The following is a 21,338-nucleotide window of genomic DNA, read 5'->3' on the forward strand; positions in this document are numbered from 1 at the left end:
GGCATGTGAAAGCATCCCATTGTTATGCAAACGGCACCTGTGCTAGTGGCACATGAAACCACCTATTACACTCTCAGAGTAGTTGGCATTAGGAAAAGCATCCAGTCATAGAAAACCAAATACAACTGGAGTCTGTGTGCCAGTCCCCAGTCAAACCATTCAGCCCATGTCACAAAACTGTTGTGCAGAGTTTCACATTCCCATTTGCCGGACAGTTGTGAAGAACCATTTATCACAACTGTCTGATGAATGGGAACATGAAACTCTAACTAACTGTTTTGTTATAATTTTGCAGTTTTAAAGAAAGCATTTTAATCTCTGCCTTTGGTAATCGAGTACCTTGTTTTGCACTTATGTGCTCACCTGTGTATATATGTATATATATTCTCTGATTTGTTTCGGTCATTTCACTGCGACCATGCTGGAGCACCATCTTTTGTCGAATAGCTTGACCCCAGGACTTCTTCTTTATAAGCCTAATATTTATTCTATCAGTCACTTTTGCTGAACCACTAAGTTACGGGGATGTAAACACACCAACATCAGTTGTCAGTGAGACTCAAAGGTGTCAAGTAATGCTGAATAAGTACTATGGATAGACCTTAGCTAAGTTCCAGGTTCGGAGATTATGCGAATAAGAGGTCCAACATGGGTTATATATCAGCGTGTGAATATATAAAAATGGACAACAGACGTTAAATGATGATGATGATGATGATGTGTGTGTGTCTCCCTCTCTTTGTGTTTTTGTGTCTGTGTTTGTTCTCTACCATTGCTCGATAATCAGTGTTGGTGTCTTTACATCCCCATAACTTAGCAATCTGGCAAAAAAAAAAGACTGATAGAATAAGTACCAGGTTTGATTAAAAAAAAAAGTACTGGCTGTGTTAATTTGTCTAAAAATTCTTTGAAGTGGTGCTCCAGCATGGCCACAGTTTAATACTTGAAACAGGTAAAAGATGAAAGCTAAACAAATTAAAAGAGGAGACTTTGGATAAAGTATTCCTAGATACACACATCCCTGAAGCTTGATAAGGATGGTTAGTCCTGGAATGTCTTTGATCATGAGTCTGCATGAATGGGGCCGACTTGTGGGGCTATACAACAACAGCGACAGCAACAACAACGATAACAACAACATCAACAGCAATGTCAACAACAACAAAAACAGCAATAACAACAACAACGGCATTCATGTATCATCACAGACAACAAAAACATCAAGACCAAACAAGAACAACAGAAATTAAATTGGAAATGGATAAAATAACCTGAATCTGGTCTGACCTGGGGCTAAATAACAATAGCAACAACAAAAACAATAATAAAACCAATAATAACTACACTGCTTTGAGATTTTGAGATAATGACGGTGGCTCTACATGGTTGATTGAATTGCTAGAAATAGCAGGAGAAGTCTCCCTAAAATAACACTAATGTTTAAAACAAGCATAAATAAATAAATAAATGAATTAAAAAGGGAATTATTGGATAAAGTCGTCCTAGATACACAGATCTTTGAAAAACGGTAAGGATGGTTAATACTGGAATGTCTTTGATCAGAAACCTGCTCAATCAGGAATGACCTGGTCATAGCCGGAATTCATTTGATCATAGGTCTGCTTGAACAGGGATGGCTTTTGGGGCTATACAAGAGCAGCAGCAGCAGCAGCAGTAGCAGCAACAAGAATATTGATTTCATACATTGGCACAAGGTCGCAAGAACGACGACAACTACAGCAACTTTAGCATATCCTCACAGACAACAAAAACTACCAACAACAACATCAACAGAAATTAAATTGGAAAGGAAAAAAATAACCCCATGGACAACAATAAAATAATTTATGAAATAAATTGGAAAAAAAAAACTCATGTGACAACAAAATAATTTATAAAATAATTTTTTTAATTAGATATTTTTTTATGAATGTTGATGATTTTTTCTTGTTTGTAAATTAATTTCTATTGATCTTTTTGTTGTTGTTGCTGTTACTGCAGTTATTGAGTCAATTAGGAAGCAATCTACGTGGAGGCTCCGCTTGCTGGGAATAGCACCCCAAGCTTCCTCGAATCACACTCTGACAAGTTTTTAAGAAGGAGGGACACACTGGATAACATAGCACTGGATGTAATATGTATAAAAATCCAAGACATGGATGGGTGACTAGATGAAAGATAGATTATATAGGCAGGTAGACTAACAGACCCGTATACAGATAGACAGGTAGAAAAACAAACAGAGGGGGGAATATGAAAAAGATATAAAAATAGAGAAAGATTGATGAATAGCAGGCATAGGAGTGGCTGTGTGGTAAGTAGCTTGCTTACCAGCCACACGGTTCCGGGTTCAGTCCCACTGCATAGCACCTTGGGCAAGTGTCTTCTACTATAGTCTCGGGTCGATCAAAGCCTTGTGAGTGGATTTGGTAGACGGAAACTGAAAGAAGCCTGTCGTATATATATATATATATATAAATATGTATGTTTGTGTGTCTGTGTTTGTCCCCCCTGTGTCCCCCTTAACTTAGCAGTTCGGCAAAAGAATAAGACCTGGAGTCGATTTGTTTGACTAAAGGCAGTGCTCTAGCATGACTGAAACAAATAAAAGAGATGGATGGATGGATGGACGGACGGACAAGGAAGTAAGGAGAAATACATACAAATACACAGAAATAGACAGACAGACGGAATAAATAGATAGGTGACTGTGGAAGGAATGCTATTTTAATGGTAATTCTTCTGGATCAAAACTAACTTGGGAGACCAAACACTGCCACCACCACCACCACCACCACCAACAACAACAACAACAACAACAAGAGGTTGTAAGTACTTACTTGTCTCACAGTTGCTGCCTACATATCCCAGGGGACACAGACAAATGTGAGTGTCAGCTGATTTTACGGCGCATTTCCCACTGTTCTCACACACAACAGCTGTACAGACATTGGCACTGCATTCCACTGGAAAGAAAAAGAAAAGAAAAATTCATTATTATGATCACCGGCACCACCACCACAACCACAACAATCATCGTCACCATCACCACCACCTTCACAGTCATCATCATTATCATCATCATCATTTATTTATTGTATTTGTTGGTATAAAAGATGCAGGAGCATATTAGACATGCCGCAGTTGCAGCAATGCATATTTAGGACAAAAATGGTTTTAATGCATTAAAGCTTTTGTGAGGCCCAACTGTGCATATAGGACCCAGTGTAATTTTTTAGCAATGCATTTTTGGAAAAAATGTGTTGCTTATATGCCATCAAATATGGTACTTAAACATTTCAATAATTTTTTATATGAATTTCTTTTAAATAAAAGCTTTTAAATATAAATAAGTATCTCCCTATGCCATTCTAGTTTTTTCTTGCAGTTTCATTTGCGTTTTCTTGCAATGCATTGTAATGTTGAATTTGTTTGTGGAAAATGCATAAATTCCTGGTTTCAAATTTTGGCACAAGTCCAGCAATTTCGGAAGAGTTGGGGATAAGTCGATTGCATCGACCCCAATACTCAAGCAGTACTTGTTTTAATGACCCTGAGAGGATGAAAAACAAAGTCGACTTTGGTGGAATTTGAACACAGAACATAATGATGGACAAAATGCTGCTAAGCATTTTGTCAAGTACGTTAACAATTCTGGCAGCTCACTGCCTTAACGAATACATCTACTATAATAATACTCCTGCGTTTTTCTCCATCACACCATATGAAGAAGGAAGGAAGTGGTGATGGCAAACTGATAGTAGGATGATGGAAATTCTACGGTAAAAAAAAAATCAAACAGCATTTCAACTCTGTGTATTTGATATTTACTTGCCAGCTCCTGTATTTAGTCACAGCCAGTTTTATGTGGCCTTAAGTTGTACAAAAAGGAAGGAAAACTTTAAAATTCTTTTAAAGGAAACAAGCAATCAAGGATGTAATTGAGGATAGATTTTTCACATAAAAGAATTATTAAACTAAAAACTTGGTTTTGTATCTTATTTATATATAAAATATTACAATTAGCCATTGGTTTTTGACTGCATGGGGCCAGTCAGTAAATTACTAATAATTATTTTATTTGTCACAAAATAGGAATAATTAAATATAATGACAGTTTGAAAGTTTTGCACAAGACCAGCAATTCAACTGGTACTTATTTTATCAACCCAGAAAGGATGAATGGCAAAGTCACCCTCAGTGGAATTTGAGCTCAGAATCTAAAGCAGTGGAAGGAATGCCACTAAGCCGTTTATCCAACTTAACTTGCTGATAATAATTTTAAATTTTGGTACAAGGCCAGCAATTTTGGGGGAGGGGTCAGTCAATTACATCAATCTCAGGATTCAGTTGTCGAAAGAATGAAAAACAGTCAGCCTTGTCTAGATTTGAACTCAGAATGCAAAGATAGATGAAATACTGTTAAGCATTTTCCCCTGGCTTGCTAACAATTCTGCCAGCTTGCTGCCTTACAATTTGCTAATAATGATAGTTTTGTATAGTGCATTTTTTTTTTTAATTAACATCTCACAAATTATGGGGTTGGGGAGGATCATAACTGATTAATTTAATCTCCGTATTTTACTGCCTTCCATTTTATCGACTCCAGAAGGATGCAAGTCATTGTTGACCTGGGCAGGATTTGAACTCAGAAACATAAAGACATAACTAAAGAAAAAAAAAACAAAAAAAACACATGGCATTTTGTCTGACACCTCCAACTCTAAATTTGAATTGGCAAAACAAGGAGGGAAAAAGATAAAAAGAAAAAAAAGGAGGACAAAAAAAGAGAAACAATTAATGTGTTGCCTGGTTGTAAAATAGTTGCGGATATTGATTATGCTAAAATTAATGACAAAACATTGTTGGTTCAAGCAGGAGCTGAGGCATAAGAAAAGAAAAATTAATTGGAAAAAATTCTAAAACCAGAGGGACCACAATATAATGAGAAACTATGTCAAGATTTTTAAATCCCACAATAAACTTGCTAAAGGGTTAGATTAAATTTTAGAGAATATCTACCAAAATCAAGTATGGATTATTGATATGACTTGTTTTAGTGAAAATAAGCATATGGTAAAAAAAAGAAAATGGTAAAATAAAAAAGTGCTACTTGAGGAACTGTAAAGAACTGTAACTATAGAATCAGTTAAACTTCAAAATGATGCTTAACAGAAAGACTTGGTAGAGCATAAAGATGGTCTCAAATGTGATTGGTTGTTGCAGGGAAGGAATGTCTGAAAGAGGTGGATAAATGAGTAAATTATTCAAAGGAAAAAGAACTTGCTGAATAAAGAGATATGTAGTGGCTGATACAGAAGTTTGTGGTGTTAGAAGAAAATTATTCTTTTCTATTGAAGGCACAAGGCCTGAAATTTTGGGGGAGGGGGTCAGTCAATTAGATCGACCTCAGTATGCAACTGGTACTTAATTTACTGACCCCAAAAGAATGAAAGGCAAAGTGGACCTCAGCGGAATTTGAACTCAGAACGTAATAGCAGACGAAATACCGCTGAGCATTTCGATAATGTTTTTTCGATATGTTTTTTCCAGCTCGCTGCCTTGTTAGAAGAATGATATTGTCCAACCAAATCGCACTTCTCTGTTTTATTCTAAATTCTTGTTAATCTGGTTGCTCTGTGTTTTTCAAAACCACAGCGAAAATGTTATTTCATTTTTTTACTAGTTATAGTCATTAGGCTATGGCCATTCTTCACCACCTTGAAGAATTTTAGTTGAATGGATCAACCTCAGGACTTACTTTTTAAAACCTGGTACTTATTTCATTGGTCACTTTTACCAAACCACTAAGTTACTGGAATGTGAAGATACCAGCACTGGTTGTCAAGCAGTGGTAGGGGACACACAAAGACACACACATTTATATATTCTTTTATTCTTTTGCTTGTTTCAGTCATTTGACAGTGGCCATGCTGAGCACTGCCTTTAGTTGAACAAACCAATCCCAAGACTTATTCTTTGTTAGCCTAATATGTATTCTATCGGTCTCTTTTGCTGAACTGCTAAGATATGGGGATGTAAACACACCAACATCAGCTGCCAAGCAATGGTGGCAGGGACAAACACAGACACACAAATATGCATACATACATACATACATATATATATGAGACGCTTCTTTCAGTTTCCATCTACCAAATCCACTCACAAGGCTTTGGTCAGCCTGACGCTATATTAGTAGATACTTGCCCAAGGTACCATGCAGTAGGACTGAACCTAGAAATGTGTGGTTGGAAAACAACTGTCCTACCACACAACCATACTGCACCTTAATACATCTATATATACATACACACACACACACACACACACACACATATATATATATACACACACACACATAAACATATACAATGAGCTTCTTTCAGTTTCCATCTATCAAATCCATTCACATGGCTTTGGTTGGCCTGAGTCTATAGTAGAAGACACTTGCGCAAGGTGCCACGCTCTGAGACTGAACCCAGACCATGTGGTTGGTAAGCAAGCTACTTACCCCACATCTACAACTGTGCATATGTTCTATATAAAGACAACATGCAGACATAGCTGTGTGGTGAAGATGCTTCCTTCAGCTTCAGTCTTTAGGTTCTTCAGGAACCTTCCTTCAGGTTCACTGCACATTATCTTTGGCAAGAATATTCTCTTACAACTCCAGATTGACCAATGCATTACAGATACCCTCATATACATGCATACACCACCCTACCTCCTTACTTTTCCTAACTCCTTCCCAACCTGATTCCTAACCATTCTTACCTTTCTTTCTTTCCTACCACCTTTCTCTCAATTCTGTTTCACCTCATTCTTTCTTTTCTTTCTTTTTTTCTGATTAACGCCTACCATCCAAATACCAAAACTCCTTCCCTTCCTTTTAAATCTTAAACAAATATATTCTTTGTTAAAACGTGTTCTTCTTATTTTCTTCTTTTCTTTCTTTTTCTTCTTCATTCTTTGTAAACCCAGTACTTATTCTATCAGTGTCTTTTGCTGAACTGCTAAGTAACAGGGACGTAAACACAATAACATTGGTTGTCTAGTGATGGTGGGGAGACAAACATAGACACACAAATATATACATACATACATACATATTCATGATGAGCTTCTTTCAGTTTCCGTCTATCAAATCCACTCACAAGGTTTTGGTTGGGCCAAGGCTATAGTAGAAAGCACTTGCCAAAGGTGCCACACAGTGGGACTGAACTTGGACCCATGTGGTTGGGAAGTAAGCTTCTTACCACACAGCATGCTGTGCATATATATATATACACACACACACACACACATACATATCTATATATGTGTGACTTCTTTGTATGTCCAGCCCATCAAGTAAAAACCAGTGTTGGTTTGTTTACACCCCCATAACATAGCAGTTCACCAAAAGAAACTGATAGAACAAATACCAGACTTAAAAAGTAAGTACTGGGGTCAATTGGCTTGACTTAAACTCTTGAAGGAATCACTCCAGTATGGCCACAATCTAATGTCTAAAACAAATAAAAAAATAACAGAGAAAGATCACAGATGTCAGAAGAATGGCAGAATTAGTAAATGCCTTTCTGCATTAATTCAAGTCCTTTTTATAGTCAGAGTTCAATTCCTACTCAGTCACCCATACAGGCCAACAAGGTCATTCATCTTCCTAGCTTTTCTAAAATAACCAACAGTTCTTACTCCCTGAAATCTCTGATATTTTGCCAAAGTTAGTGTCTATTATTATTTATACAGTTCAGTAATTATTATCAATTTTATTGTTTTTGTTGTTATATCATTATTATTATTATTATTATTATTATTATTATTATTATTATTATTATTATCATTATTATTATTATTATTATTATTATAAATGTTGTTGTATATTCATATATTCATATTCAATTGTCAATCATAATTAGGTAAAGACAATGCCAAAGAATGGCATTAAGTTTGGCAGCCACAAGTATGTATCTCTGTCTTTCTCCTGTCCCCTTTCACGAATCTCTTTGAGAGAAATAATAACGATAATAACGATTTCAAATTTTGGCACAAGGTCAATAATTCCGGTGGGGAAGGGTAAGTTGATTACACTGACAACCAGTGCCCAAATGGCTCTTATCTTATTGACCCTGAAAGGATGAAAGGCAAGGTGAACCTTAGTGGAATTTGAACTCAGAATGTAAAACTGGAAGAAATGCTGCTAAGCAATTTTTCCTGGTTAGCAGTGACTCTGTCAGGTTGAGCATTATCATGGACATGTTTTGTCTTGGTATAAATGATGAGTTACAGCAAATATTCTGCTCAATACCACAGATTTGCTTAACTTTAACCAGTTGAGCATGTCCTTTTGTGACTGACGATATGTGCATCTCTGATCATGAACAGAAGTAGTGGGGGAACATCATAGCCATGTGTTGAGAGGTATTCTTTGGGGTTTGGATAATTTACCTTTGGAAAGATGGGTGTTTCGTTCAACATCCTTAAACAACACTTATTCAAGTACCTTTTGAGTGGGATTGGCTCTTCGACCTGAAGAAAATTCTAACTGGGCCCCACCTGCAAGGTCATGTGCTATTTATCTTGATATGAAATCACCATGTCGTGCACATATGGTTGTGATGCATGTGCCTGGTGTATACTTATCAGATAGGTAGTATTGATGGGTATACAGGACTTCATATATTTTATCCCAGTATCACGTTGATGGCATGCACTGCTCAATAATAATGATGATGATGATGATGATGATGATGATAGCAAAAGTGCTACATTGGAAACTATGTGAAAAATGGGGGCTAGAGAGAGGTAGGTGCATTAGGTATGATAAAAATACAGAAAAATAAATAGCAAAAACACCAGGGCATACGAATATATATAACATACAGAAAATAGCACTACTGGGCACTGCAAACATTCTACGTAAAACACTTTCAATACAGTAAAAATAAGAGCCCCACAACAAACCACAGCACATGCCCAATGTATACAGAGCTGTGCTTGGTAGTGCAGTGAAAACAAGCGATAGAAATAAGACTAATGAATAATAATAACAACAATGCAAGTTATTAGGTTGTTCTATGGGATAATATTTGATGTCAAGATGTTTCGTCTGTCTTTACATTCTACTGAGATGGACTTTGCTCTTCATCCTTTTAGGATCGATAAATTAAGTACCAGAAGCATACCGGGGTCGATCTAATCGACTGGCCACTTCCCCCAAAATTTTGCGCCTTGTGCTTAGAGTAGAAAAGAATATTTGCTGTCAAGTATTTGCATGTGCTTGTATGTGTGTGTGTGCATATGTATATGTGTGTGTGTGTATTTGTATACATGTGTGTGTGTGTATGTCTATATATGTGTTTGTATGTGTCTGTGTGTGTTGTGCATATGTGTTTGTGTGTGTGTGTTGAGTGTATGTGTGTTTGTGTATGTGTGTGTTTGTGTGTTGTGTGTGTGTGTGTTTGTTGACAGAGAAAGACGTGATGAAGTGACGCTCATTCTGTTTGGAAACTTATTACAGAAATGAAAAGCTTTTATAGCAGAAAGTCAAATCCCTCACCCAAAACATTATAAATATCACACATTGTTGGCTTATTTAATACATACTTCAGTTTGACTTGAAGGACCACCATCATATGCTACACACACACACAAAAAAACACACTCACACCACACTCCTTCTCACACCACACTCATTCTCACACACACACTCACACACACAAACACACACACATTCATACACGCACACCTCACACATACTCACACACACACACACACACAGGGAAACACATTCACACACACATCTCACACACACATAGAAACACACATTCACACACACTCACACATGCACTCACACATATATCCACATACACACACACATGCAAGCATACATACACACACACACACGTATAAATCCAAACAATTTTACCAACTTATTTTGCTTTGTCTTTGCAGTGGCATAACTAAAAATGTCATCCACTATCCAGGCCACCTGGAGTGATGTTGAAGATATCAAATGTAAAGCCAAGTGGCTGTGTTCCTATGACAACCCCACTGCAACCACCCAGACATCCTCATCAACATATATCTATATGCTTATCTGTATGTGTGTGTGTGTGTGTGTGTGTGTGTGTGTGTGCGTGTGTGTGTGTGTGTGTGTGTGTTTATTTGTATATGTAGCATTGACTATACAGATGAAAATGCACGTTTGCTACAAATCACATAACTGTGCGAACCACTACACCAAAGCAACAGCATCACTTCAACCATCAAATTTAGAGGCTTTAACATGACAAATAAGTTTCCTCATACCAGTAGCCTGTTAAAAGGGAGCTCAGTCTACAGCATATACATACATACATCCTGGCACTCTGTTGCTTACGACAACAAAGGTTCCAGTTGATATGATCAACAGAACAGCTTTCTCGTGAGATTAACATGCAAGTGGCTGAGCACTCCACAGACACAAGTAGCCTTAATATAGTTTTCAGAGCGATTCAGCGTGACATACAGTGACAAGGCTGGTCCCTAGAAATACAGGTGCAAATTATTTTTGCCAGCTGAGTGAACTGGTGCAATGTGAAATAAAGTGTCTTGCTCAAGGACACAAGGCACCACAAAGGAATTGAACTTGTGACCCTACGAGCTTGAGCCAAATGCCCTAACCACTAAGCCATGTGCCTTCATTCATACATAATACATACATTCATTCATACATAGATACATAGATACATACATAGATTTCTGATAGATGACAATACTGTACAAACCAGGTAATTTCACACCTTTTTTTTTAATCATAAGAGAGATAGTTTCTTCATGGTAACTGCATTTTAATTAACCTAAATTTTGCTTATCTCTAAACACTGCATGGCACTAACACTTTGATATATATATATATATATATATATATATATGCATTTGATTGTCAAAAATCAAAATCACAACCAGAATCTAAATCAAATCGAAATCAGAAATGGAAATTGTAGTCGTGGCCAATGCCAGTGCCGCCTGACTGGCTCCTGCACTGGTGGCATGTAAGGAGCACCCACTACACTCTCGGAGTGAGTGGTTGGCGTTAGGAAGGGCATCCAGCTGTAGAAACCTAGCCAGATCAGATTGGAGCCTGGTGCAGCCTCCTGGTTTGCCAGTCCCCGTCAAACCGTCCAACCCATGCCAGCATGGAAAACAGACTTAATGTATGTACACACCTGCATATGCACATGGACACACACACATGAACACCAAGCACATTCTGGGAAGTTGTTAACATCAGGAAGGTCATCCAACCTCAGAAACCTTGGTAAAGCAGATATTAGAAACCAATGCACCTGTTTGGCTAGTTGGATTCTATTAAAGCATCTAACTCATGTCGGCATAGAAAAAAGGACGTCAAATGATGACAATAGTGATGATATATGAATTTACACACAAGAATATCTTTGGTGTTATCAATTCTAAAGACATGCATTTACTGCTGATTAAACATGAATTATTTCCACTTATCTCGCTGCTTACGATTCAGACTGTATTTGAATAGAAAGAAAATTTTTCTTTTTTACTCTTTTAAATGATGTAAGATTAAACAAAAATTTGAAATTAGCCTAATTATTGACAATATCGTTAATGTTACAAAAATGAACATGACTTAATTGAAGAACATTTAAAGCATGTAATTTTTACTACAAAAGCAATGGAGGCATAAAAGATCTAGAAGAACAAAAACCAGATGCCACTAATAATCATTCAGGTATTTGAAATTCTTCGAAACACAATTATACACATATGATGTATTGAATCTATAAATTTGATTATGATATTATTGGAAATTTCTCCCACATTTTTTGACTATACAATAATTATACAATTCACTCAATTTCCTGGATTTCTTCAACTGAACATAGCTAAAAATCTATCAAATTTTTTAATCCAACAATTGTGTTGTCCCTGAAGCACTCTGTTCTTTTTTTTTTTTTTTAAAGACTTTGATGAATTCTTTGACTATTTCTACTGTACATTTCTGGTTATTGTAATTTTGAAAAATCTATGATTTGTCTAAGTGGCTCTTGAAATATGAATGCATTCTGACATCGAAGCCACTACGTGGCCTTGTGGACCACCAGTTTCTCACAAACTGTCCAACTCATGCCAGCATGGAAAGTGGATGTTAAATGACAATGGTGGTGCTGGTGATGATGATGATTCTCTGAGACCTTTAGACAATTCTGCTCATGATTCCCTAAGCTAGTGAATAGAGCCCTACTTGTGTTCTGGACATGCAATACTAAACCCTGAGATTGCTATCACCTTGCTTAACTGTTAAATTCATTCATTCAGTTTAAAATTCCCCTCTTGCAGACCACTGTAAAAGATGTTGGATGTCAGAGCTGAACAAAAAATAAGTTTGATTCATTCAAACATTAAACTTTAGACAACATCCTGAGCAAAGCGAATGCAAGCACATTGTATTTTCACATATGTCCAGGAGGAAAATTTTCTCTCAGGACTATCTCTGCAGTGAAAGGTCTTTTCACATTCAAGTGCATTCGGACATGTCAAATATGACTTTACATGAATGTATTTTATTCCACATTTCTTGTTTCTTTTTGCATTTTTTTTTCCAGAGAAATGTACAATTTCATACCTGAAACATGTCCCATGACCTCTCAATGCTCGTCACTTTTTGATGATAGTGATCAATTCTGTCAAAGATCAATCAAAATGCCAGTGGTCATCATTGTCTTGTTCTTCATGAATGAGTGGTGAATGACTTGGTGTATCGATTCTGTAGCTGTTTGTGGCAAATCTCTTCAAAGATGGTCAAAATTCTCAGCAATTTTATTAAAGTTCTCTGCACGATGGCGTGTCTCAGTTACTGAGCATGCAATTTCATCAACTATGGCTCAAAATGTGGAGGCACATAGCCTAGTGGTTAGAGCAGTAGACTTGCAGTCGAGGGATCATGGGTTCAAATCTCAGACCAGGCAATGTGTGTGTTTATGAGCAAAACACTAAGTTCCATGCAGCTTCAGCAGAAGGTTATGGCGAACTTCTGCTGACTCTTTCACCATAACTTTCTCTCACTCTTTCCTCCTGCATCTAGCAGCTCACCTGTGATGGACTGGCATCCCATCCAGGTGGGGAACCTATATGCCAATGAAACTGGGAAACTGGCCCTTATTAGCCAGGCATGGCCCAAAAAGGAACAAACAACAACAAAATGGCTCAAAATGTCCATTTCTCAAGATAGATAATGCTCAGTTGCTCATTCACCCATTTTCACTGCAGTGTATTACTGGAAGGGCTGTGGGGGTAGTGTCCTCAAGTACCTCCCCCATAGGGGCCTATCAGAAGCAATTTTCATTACACTCTCCTGCTAGATTCCCAAGTGAGACTATCTGAGACTATGAACATTATCTAACCATCTCATCCTAAGTCTCCTGTAATTTGGCCCAACTTAAAGAATCTGTCATGCTCAGTTTTTAATAATTAGCTTTATCAAGCTAATGAGCAAGTAGAATTGTTAGTATGATGGGCATTGACCTCTAAACACAGGGGTCAATGTAATCAACTTACCCTCCCCCATCTCCAAAATGGCTGGCCTTGTGCCAGAATTTGATAACAATAATTAACTTTGTGAAGGTGGCGAGCTGGTAGAATTGTAAGCCCACCAGACAAAATGTTTTGTGGCATTTCATCCATCTTTACATTCTAAGTTCAAATTCTGCTGAGGTAGACTTTGCCAATCATCTTTTCGGGTAGGGGAGGGGTGTCAATGAAATAAGTACCAGTTGAACTCTGGGATTGATGTAATCGACTTAACCCCTTCCCCCCAAAATTGTTGGCCTAGGGGCAATATTTGAAATCTATAATTAGATTTGTCAATTAACCATCTTAAGATGCTTTAAAAAAATTGTTATTAATTAGGCGCAGGAGTGGGTGTGTGGTAAGAAGCTTGCTTCCCAACCACATGGTTCCAAGTTCAGTCCCACTGCGTGGCACCTTGGTCAAGTAACTTCTACTATAGCCCCGGGCTTACTAAAACCTTGTGAGTAGATTTTGCAGACAGAAATTGAAAGAAGCCTGTCATGTGTGTGTATTTACATACACACATACATATATATATGTTTATATTTGTGTGTCTGTGTTCTATGTTTGGTCCCCTCCACCACCATCATTTGACAACTGATGTTGGTGTGTTTATATCTCCATAACTTAGCAGTTTGACAAAAGTAACCAATAGAATAAGTACTAGGCTTACAAAGAATAAGTCCTGGAGTTGATTCATTCAACTAAAGGCATTGCTCAGCATGGCCACATTCAAATGACTGAATCAAGTAAAAAGAGTTTATTTTACTTAAATATTTAGATACAGTACAACACAGACTATCAAAATTAAAATAACTTTTTCTCATAAAATGATGAGTTCATTATCACTGTGAGTAATTGCACTATACTAATTAGAATACTTTTCTCTAATCAGTTTATTAATGCAGACAGTAATTGTATTATGCTACATAAAATTAATTAAATCTAAATAACTCAACAGAGTACAAAATTCTCTCCTATTCATATACAGTTTGTATCTTAAGTGATTAAACAAACAGGTAATTAACTTTTAATTATCAGTGCTCTTGTCTTTAAACTGATAACACTGTATATACATACATAACACACAAAGACATACACCAATAACAATTAGGGTACTTGACTTTGTGACTAAATGCCTAAGTGACAATCTGGATAAGCTTGGATTTTCAGGATATGAAATCAGTCAACTGACTCAGATTTTACAAATACAATCTGTAAGTGGAACAATATAGATATGCAAGGCTTTTCTCAAGTTTAAAATGTGACACTGTTTTTGTTATCTACATTCTGACAAAGGAGCTTTGTATCTTTGCTGGAACCAGCTTCTTCCTCAGAAGAATTTAAATGATTAAAAACAGAAGAGAATATATTCATATGTACACACACACAACACACATATATATATGTATATATAGGTGCAGGAGTGGCTGTGTGGTAAGTAGCTTGCTTCCCAACCACATGGTTTCGGGTTCAGTCTCACTGCATGGCACCTTGGGCAAGTGTCTTCTACTACAACCTTGAACTGACCAAAGCCTTCTGACTGGATTTGGTAGATGGAAACTGAAAGAAGCCTGTCGTATGTATATATGTATGTATGTATATGTGTGTGTGTACGTTTGTGTGTCTGTTCACGTCCCTGTAACTTAGCTGTTCAACAAAAGAGAATGATAGAATAAGTACTAGGCTTACAAATAATAAGTCCTGGGGTTGATTTGTTCAACTAAATGCAATGCTCCAGTATGGCTGCAGTCAAATGACTGAAACAAGTAAAATATATATATATATATATTGGAGGCGCAATGGCCCAGTGGTTAGGGCAGCGGACTTGCGGTCAGAGGATCGCGGTTTCGATTCCCAGACCGGGCGTTGTGTGTGTTTATTGAGCGAAAAACACCTAAAAGCTCCACGAGGCTCCGGCAGGGGATGGTGGTGATCCCTGCTGTACTCTTTCACCACTCTAAAGGCGGTGCTCCAGCATGGCCGCAGTCGAATGACTGAAACAAGTACAAAAAAAAAAAAATATATATATATATATATATGTATTGAACTGTGGCCATGCTGGAGCACTGCCCTTAGTTGAACAAATCGACCACTGGACTTATTCTTTGTAAGCCTAATATATATATGTGTGTGCATGTGTGTGCGTGTGTGTATATATATGTGTGTGCGTATGCATACATATATCTATTCTGTAAAGTGTTTGGCATTAGGAAGAACATCCAACCACAGAAACTGTGCCAGAGCAGATGGTAGAGCATAGCACAGTCCTTTGGCTCACCACTTCCTGTCAAAACCATCTAACCCTTACCAGCATGGAAAACAGATACATGATGATAATGATGATAAGAAGGTGTATGAATAAATGAAAAAAGAATAAGCTGTGTAAGATAAAAATAGTTGATTAACAGGCTGATACCGATGCACATTTCTCAGAATTCCACATTCGCAGGTAGCCAAGTAGCACAATCCATCAAGGATACAATTCCGAGTGAGACTAACCTTAAAGAAAATCTAACAAAGAAACTTTACTTTCATAGGAATTCCAGCCATCCTCAAGCTGTAATTATGAATCTAGTTACAGATACCAACTGAAGAATCTTCAATGCACCGTGAAGAGAAATATCTTCAGCAAAGCTGAACTTCATTGTAGGAAGGTATTGGTAAAGAGTGGGATAAGTGAGAAGTTAGTGTAGATAGAGAATCCTCCATTCCATATCATTCCTTAATCTTATGAGAGTTAAGTGGATTTCTGGTGTGACTATGGTCTTTTGAGGGGAAAAATATCTGTCAAAGTAATGCTCAAAATTTTCTCTGAGAACCAGAAAATAGTGAATAGAAGTGGTTATTTGTTCTGTGAAATTCAATGAGAAGAAGAAGGGGAAGAAGAATTAGAAGAACTTGGCAAGTTGCTAAATGCAAAATCATGCAATATCTCGGTTGCTGCTGATAATACTGAAGGTTCATGGGAGAATTTAAATGAACTGATCTATAATACATCAATGGAAATGCTACAGAATGTTTGAAAATGAAAACACCAAGATTAGATCAGATAGGAAGACTTTGAAATACAACAAATTCTTGAGGATATACACAGATCTCATAAACATTCTATGAATACCAGCAATTCTGTTAAGTTGACAAAAGAAAAAAAAGAGGAAAATGAACAAGAAAATTTACTTTCAGTTGGAGCTTATAATGAAAAAAAAAAATATTTATAACAGAATAATGAAAGTAAATTAATTAAATCTTATGATGTAGAAATCCATTTTATTGTTTCATTGACATATTGAAGAAACCTTAAGAGAGACTTTATATTTAATGATCGGTTGTAGTAAGGGAGAGAAATAATGCAAAAATAATGGTACAGACAGGTGTTTATGAATATTCTCATTGAATATGTGCCTATACATACATATGTATATATATATATATATATATACACACACACACACATACATATACATATATATATGCATATATACACACACGTACACATATATATCTACATATATATATATGCATATATACACACATGTACTGAAAGACAGAGGTAGGAACTGCATGCAAGTATGTGTGTGTACGTACATGCATGGACACAAATAGAAATACAAATATTTCTCTCATTCTCTTTTCTCTCTCTTGCTTTTTCTCTCTCTTGCTTTTTCTCTCTCCACACACATACATGTATATATATATATATATATATATATATATATATATATATATATATATATATATATATTTCTATGTAGTGAAGGAAGGAATCTCTTGATACTTATTCAACCATGCTGCAGCCGAATATCTTCTTCAAACATCAACCAACAATCTTAAGAATTAATGATTATTCTGAATAAATCCGTTCTGAATATAACATGTCAAAAAAGAAGACAAATTTATTGAGTGAATAATGAAACTGACATGGAGAAAAAATATTCCAGGTTCTTCTGGAAGCACAAACTCTGCCTCAAACACTTTATATGAATATATATATATATACACAAATATATACTTAATTGGGGATGGAGCCACTTAGTCTTTTTTCTTTTTGTTTCTCTGTCTTGCAAATTATTTAGCAACCTCGTTAGAATCCGGTAGCAAGAAAAGAAAAACATTGAGTTCATTCTATAAAGTGGTTGCTATTAGAAAGAGCATCCAGCCATAGAAACTGTGCCAAAGCTGACACTGAAGTTCAAGACAAGCCCGCCGCTTGCTAGATCCTGTCAAATTCTTTAATCCATGCAAGTTTGGAATATGGGCAGTAAATAAAGATGATGATGATTGTCATCATAATGAAAGCCATCAATCAAAGAAATTCCAAGGGACACAAAAGGACAATGGCTATCCTGCATCCTTTTTGATATGGTGGCATGATAAAATAACTCAAAGAAAGTTTTGCAACTTATAAAAAAAATACCTGGTATTCAACCCTTTCATTACTGTATTTCTTTTGAGATGCTCTATGTTTCTTTCAATTACTTTAAATATAACAAAGAATTTAGTAAAATAACTTGGTTATCATTCAGCTAGTGTTAGGAACATAAATTGTGACTAAGGTTTGGTGGAAGATTTTAATTGAAAACATATGAAAACAAGACATTTGTACTCAGAGCCAGAGCCGGTTTCAGTCTGGTGTGTAATGAAAGGGTTAAAACTGATGTACTTTAATGATGGAAAAACTGATGTAATCAAATATGAGATCTGTAAAGTGGGACCTGAATATAAAAGTGATATACATTGGATCTTCCAAGAATAAGTACCTGAATAGATGTCTTCTTCCATCTGTTTTATTTTGCTTTGAGTCATTGATGGGTTCAGTCAATCAAATTCACCCTAGTATTTATATGTTTTTAAAGTTTGGTATTTATTTTATTGATATCTTTTGCCAAACTGCTAAGTTATTGGGGATGTAAACAAACTAGCATCAGTTGTTATGCAGGAGTGGTGACCGGGCCACACACACACATGCATACACATGCGTGTGTGTATGTGTGTGCCTGTGTGTGCATGCATGTGTGTTCATCTGTCTGGATATGTGCATGTATATGGGTGCATGTGTCTGTATGTGTGTGTGTTTGTCTGTCTGGGTGTATGTGTGTGTGCATGTGCCTTTGTGTGTGATTGTGTGTGTGTGCCTGTGTATGTTTCTTTGTTCATCTGTCTGGATACGTGTAAGTATGTGTGTGTCTGTGTGTCTGTGCACGTGTGTGTGCATATGTGTTTGACTGTCTGGGTGTATGTTTGGCCACCACTCCTGCATGACAACTGATGCTTGTTCATAGGTTAAACAGAACAATGAAGTGTACTACACAGTTTGTAACAAATGTACCAGGCCTTACATTGGTAGCACCGTTCAAGAACTGCTCATCTGTATTAAAGAGCAAACTTGTACAAAAGCCTTTTCCATTAAAAAAATATCTAGAGAGATAGCATAACAAGGATATCATGGTTACTATCTGGAATGCAATTAGGAGATGAAACAAGTTCTTGTGAAGAGTTAAGAATAGCAAAGCTATTGAGGAATGGTGATCACTGATGCTGCTGAAGACAATGACTTCAAAGAAGATAGAGGTGATGTATGTGTGTGTATATATATATATATATATATATATATGTATGTATGTGCATATATATATATATATATATATATATATATATACGTATGTATGTAGGTGCATATATATATATATATATATATATATAATATCTATGTTCTCAATGTAGGAGGAGATATGGTCAAAGATTTGCAGGCAGTTTGAGGAGATTGGAATGTAATAGAGGGAGCAGATGTATTTGAGAAAATGTGGGAGGAAGAATTTTTGGCAGAATAAATGGAAGTCATTATTGCTGAAATCCAAGTGAATGAGAGAGAGAGAAAGAGAGAAGGAGAATGAAATCTATGTGTATGAAGATACCAACATCAGACTGCAGAAAGAAATATTAGAAATTTAAGGATTTGACAAACTATCCTGTATAAATTTATTGCTTAACAAAAGACAACATCTGAGATACATTAATTAGTTGATTTAATAGAACCAGTCTGCATGTGTTGTTGTGCTGCCTCTTCCTCCTCCTCCTCGGCATTTGCTTGAAAAATAATTAATTAGTTAGCTAAATTAGTATATAAGGAGCTAGCTGATCCTATATCTATTTTTTTGATGAGGGATTTCTAAATCTGAAACTGTGTATATATACATATATATATATATATATGCGTATGTATACACACACACACACACAAACACACACAGATATCAGTTATGTGAAAACTCTGGGTAACAGTTTGTGAAAGAAGCCTTTTCAGCTTTAACATAATACTACCTCTCCCCCACACACATACCCACACACCCATACACACACACCCTCACACAAACCACTCACATCCATACCCTCCCCCGTCCACAGATACCCCCACCTACACCCCCCCCCCACAGAATTTATTCTATTTTAGCTTTCTGAACCATCATCATCATCATCGTCGTCATCGTCGTGGTCATCATAATTATCACCACGACCACCATTATTTTCACTATCATTGTCATCATCACCACCATCATCATCATCACTGTCATTATCATTATCATCATCACCACCACCATTATCTTCACGATCATCATCATCATCATCATCAACATCACCATCATCTCTGTTATTATCATCGTTATCATCATCATCATCACTGTCGTTATCATAATGATTGCTATTTTCATAAGCTAAAAATTCAATGTGCCCAAAAGGCGCAGGCATGGCTGTGTGGTAAGAAGCTTGTTTCCCAACCACATAGTTACGGGTTCAGTTCCACTGTGTGGCACCTTGGGCAAGTGTCTTCTACTATAGCCTCGAGCCAACCAAAGCCTTGTGAGTGGATTTGGTTGATGGAAACTGAAAGAAGCCCATCGTGTATATATGTGTGTGTGTCTGTGTTCGTCCTGCACCATTGCTTGACAACTGATGTCGATGTGTTTATGTCACCATAACCTACCAGTTCAGCAAAAGAGACCAAAAGAATTAGTACTACCAGGCTTACAAAGAATAAATTTTATGGTTGTTTTCTTGACTAAAAGCAGTGCTCCAGCATGGCCGTGGTCAAATGACTGAACCAAGCAAAAGAATATTAGAGAAGAATGAATATATTGAATTGCTTAAAACATTTGAAATGAATCTTGAAGGCATCTCCCCAAGCTCGTGACAAAACTGCATCAGTTTATATATACACAACAGGCTTCTTTCAGTTTCTGCCTACCAAATCCACTCGCAAGGCTGTGGTCAGCCTGAGGCTATAGTAGAAGACATTTGCCCAAAGTGTCATGCAGTGGGACTGAACCCAGAACCATGTGGTTGGGAAAAAAGCTTCTTACCACTCTGCCACAAGAAAGATGTTTTCAGAATATTGCATCAATGATAAAACTGAACCATTCATACCTATCAGAGCTGGAAGAACAATAAAAGTCCATAAAGATAACTTCCAAACCACCCCTAAAGTTAAATTAATATGCCCTGCTAAGTAGATTATGCAAAATAATTCTAGATAAATATATACCCATAATTAGAAAGAAAATATCTAACACCCAAGAAGCAATTAGCTGGCTCACTAAAATTCCAAACAAGGACAAACATAAATTCTTACAAATAGACATTGATAATTGCTATGCCTCTATCAACCATATTGTACTAAACAGTGTTCTTTGTTTCGTGAAGAAATATGCTATTCTTAGCATGAATGAAATTAATGTCATCCTAACAGTCTG

At 36.6% G+C, this 21,338-nt stretch overlaps 1 protein-coding gene across 1 annotated transcript in view; it reads right to left on the reverse strand.

Moving 5' to 3' along the window:
* Positions 1-21,338, reverse strand: part of LOC115216355 (pikachurin) — a 700,561-nt gene that overhangs the window by 67,158 nt on the left and 612,065 nt on the right. The window contains exon 7 of the mRNA XM_029785606.2: positions 2,841-2,966. Coding sequence (XP_029641466.1) covers positions 2,841-2,966 — 126 coding nt within the window. The remainder of the gene's footprint in view (positions 1-2,840; positions 2,967-21,338) is intronic.

The sequence above is a fragment of the Octopus sinensis genome, linkage group LG10 (assembly GCF_006345805.1).
Source record: "Octopus sinensis linkage group LG10, ASM634580v1, whole genome shotgun sequence".
In the NCBI taxonomy this organism is placed as follows: domain Eukaryota; kingdom Metazoa; phylum Mollusca; class Cephalopoda; order Octopoda; family Octopodidae; genus Octopus; species Octopus sinensis.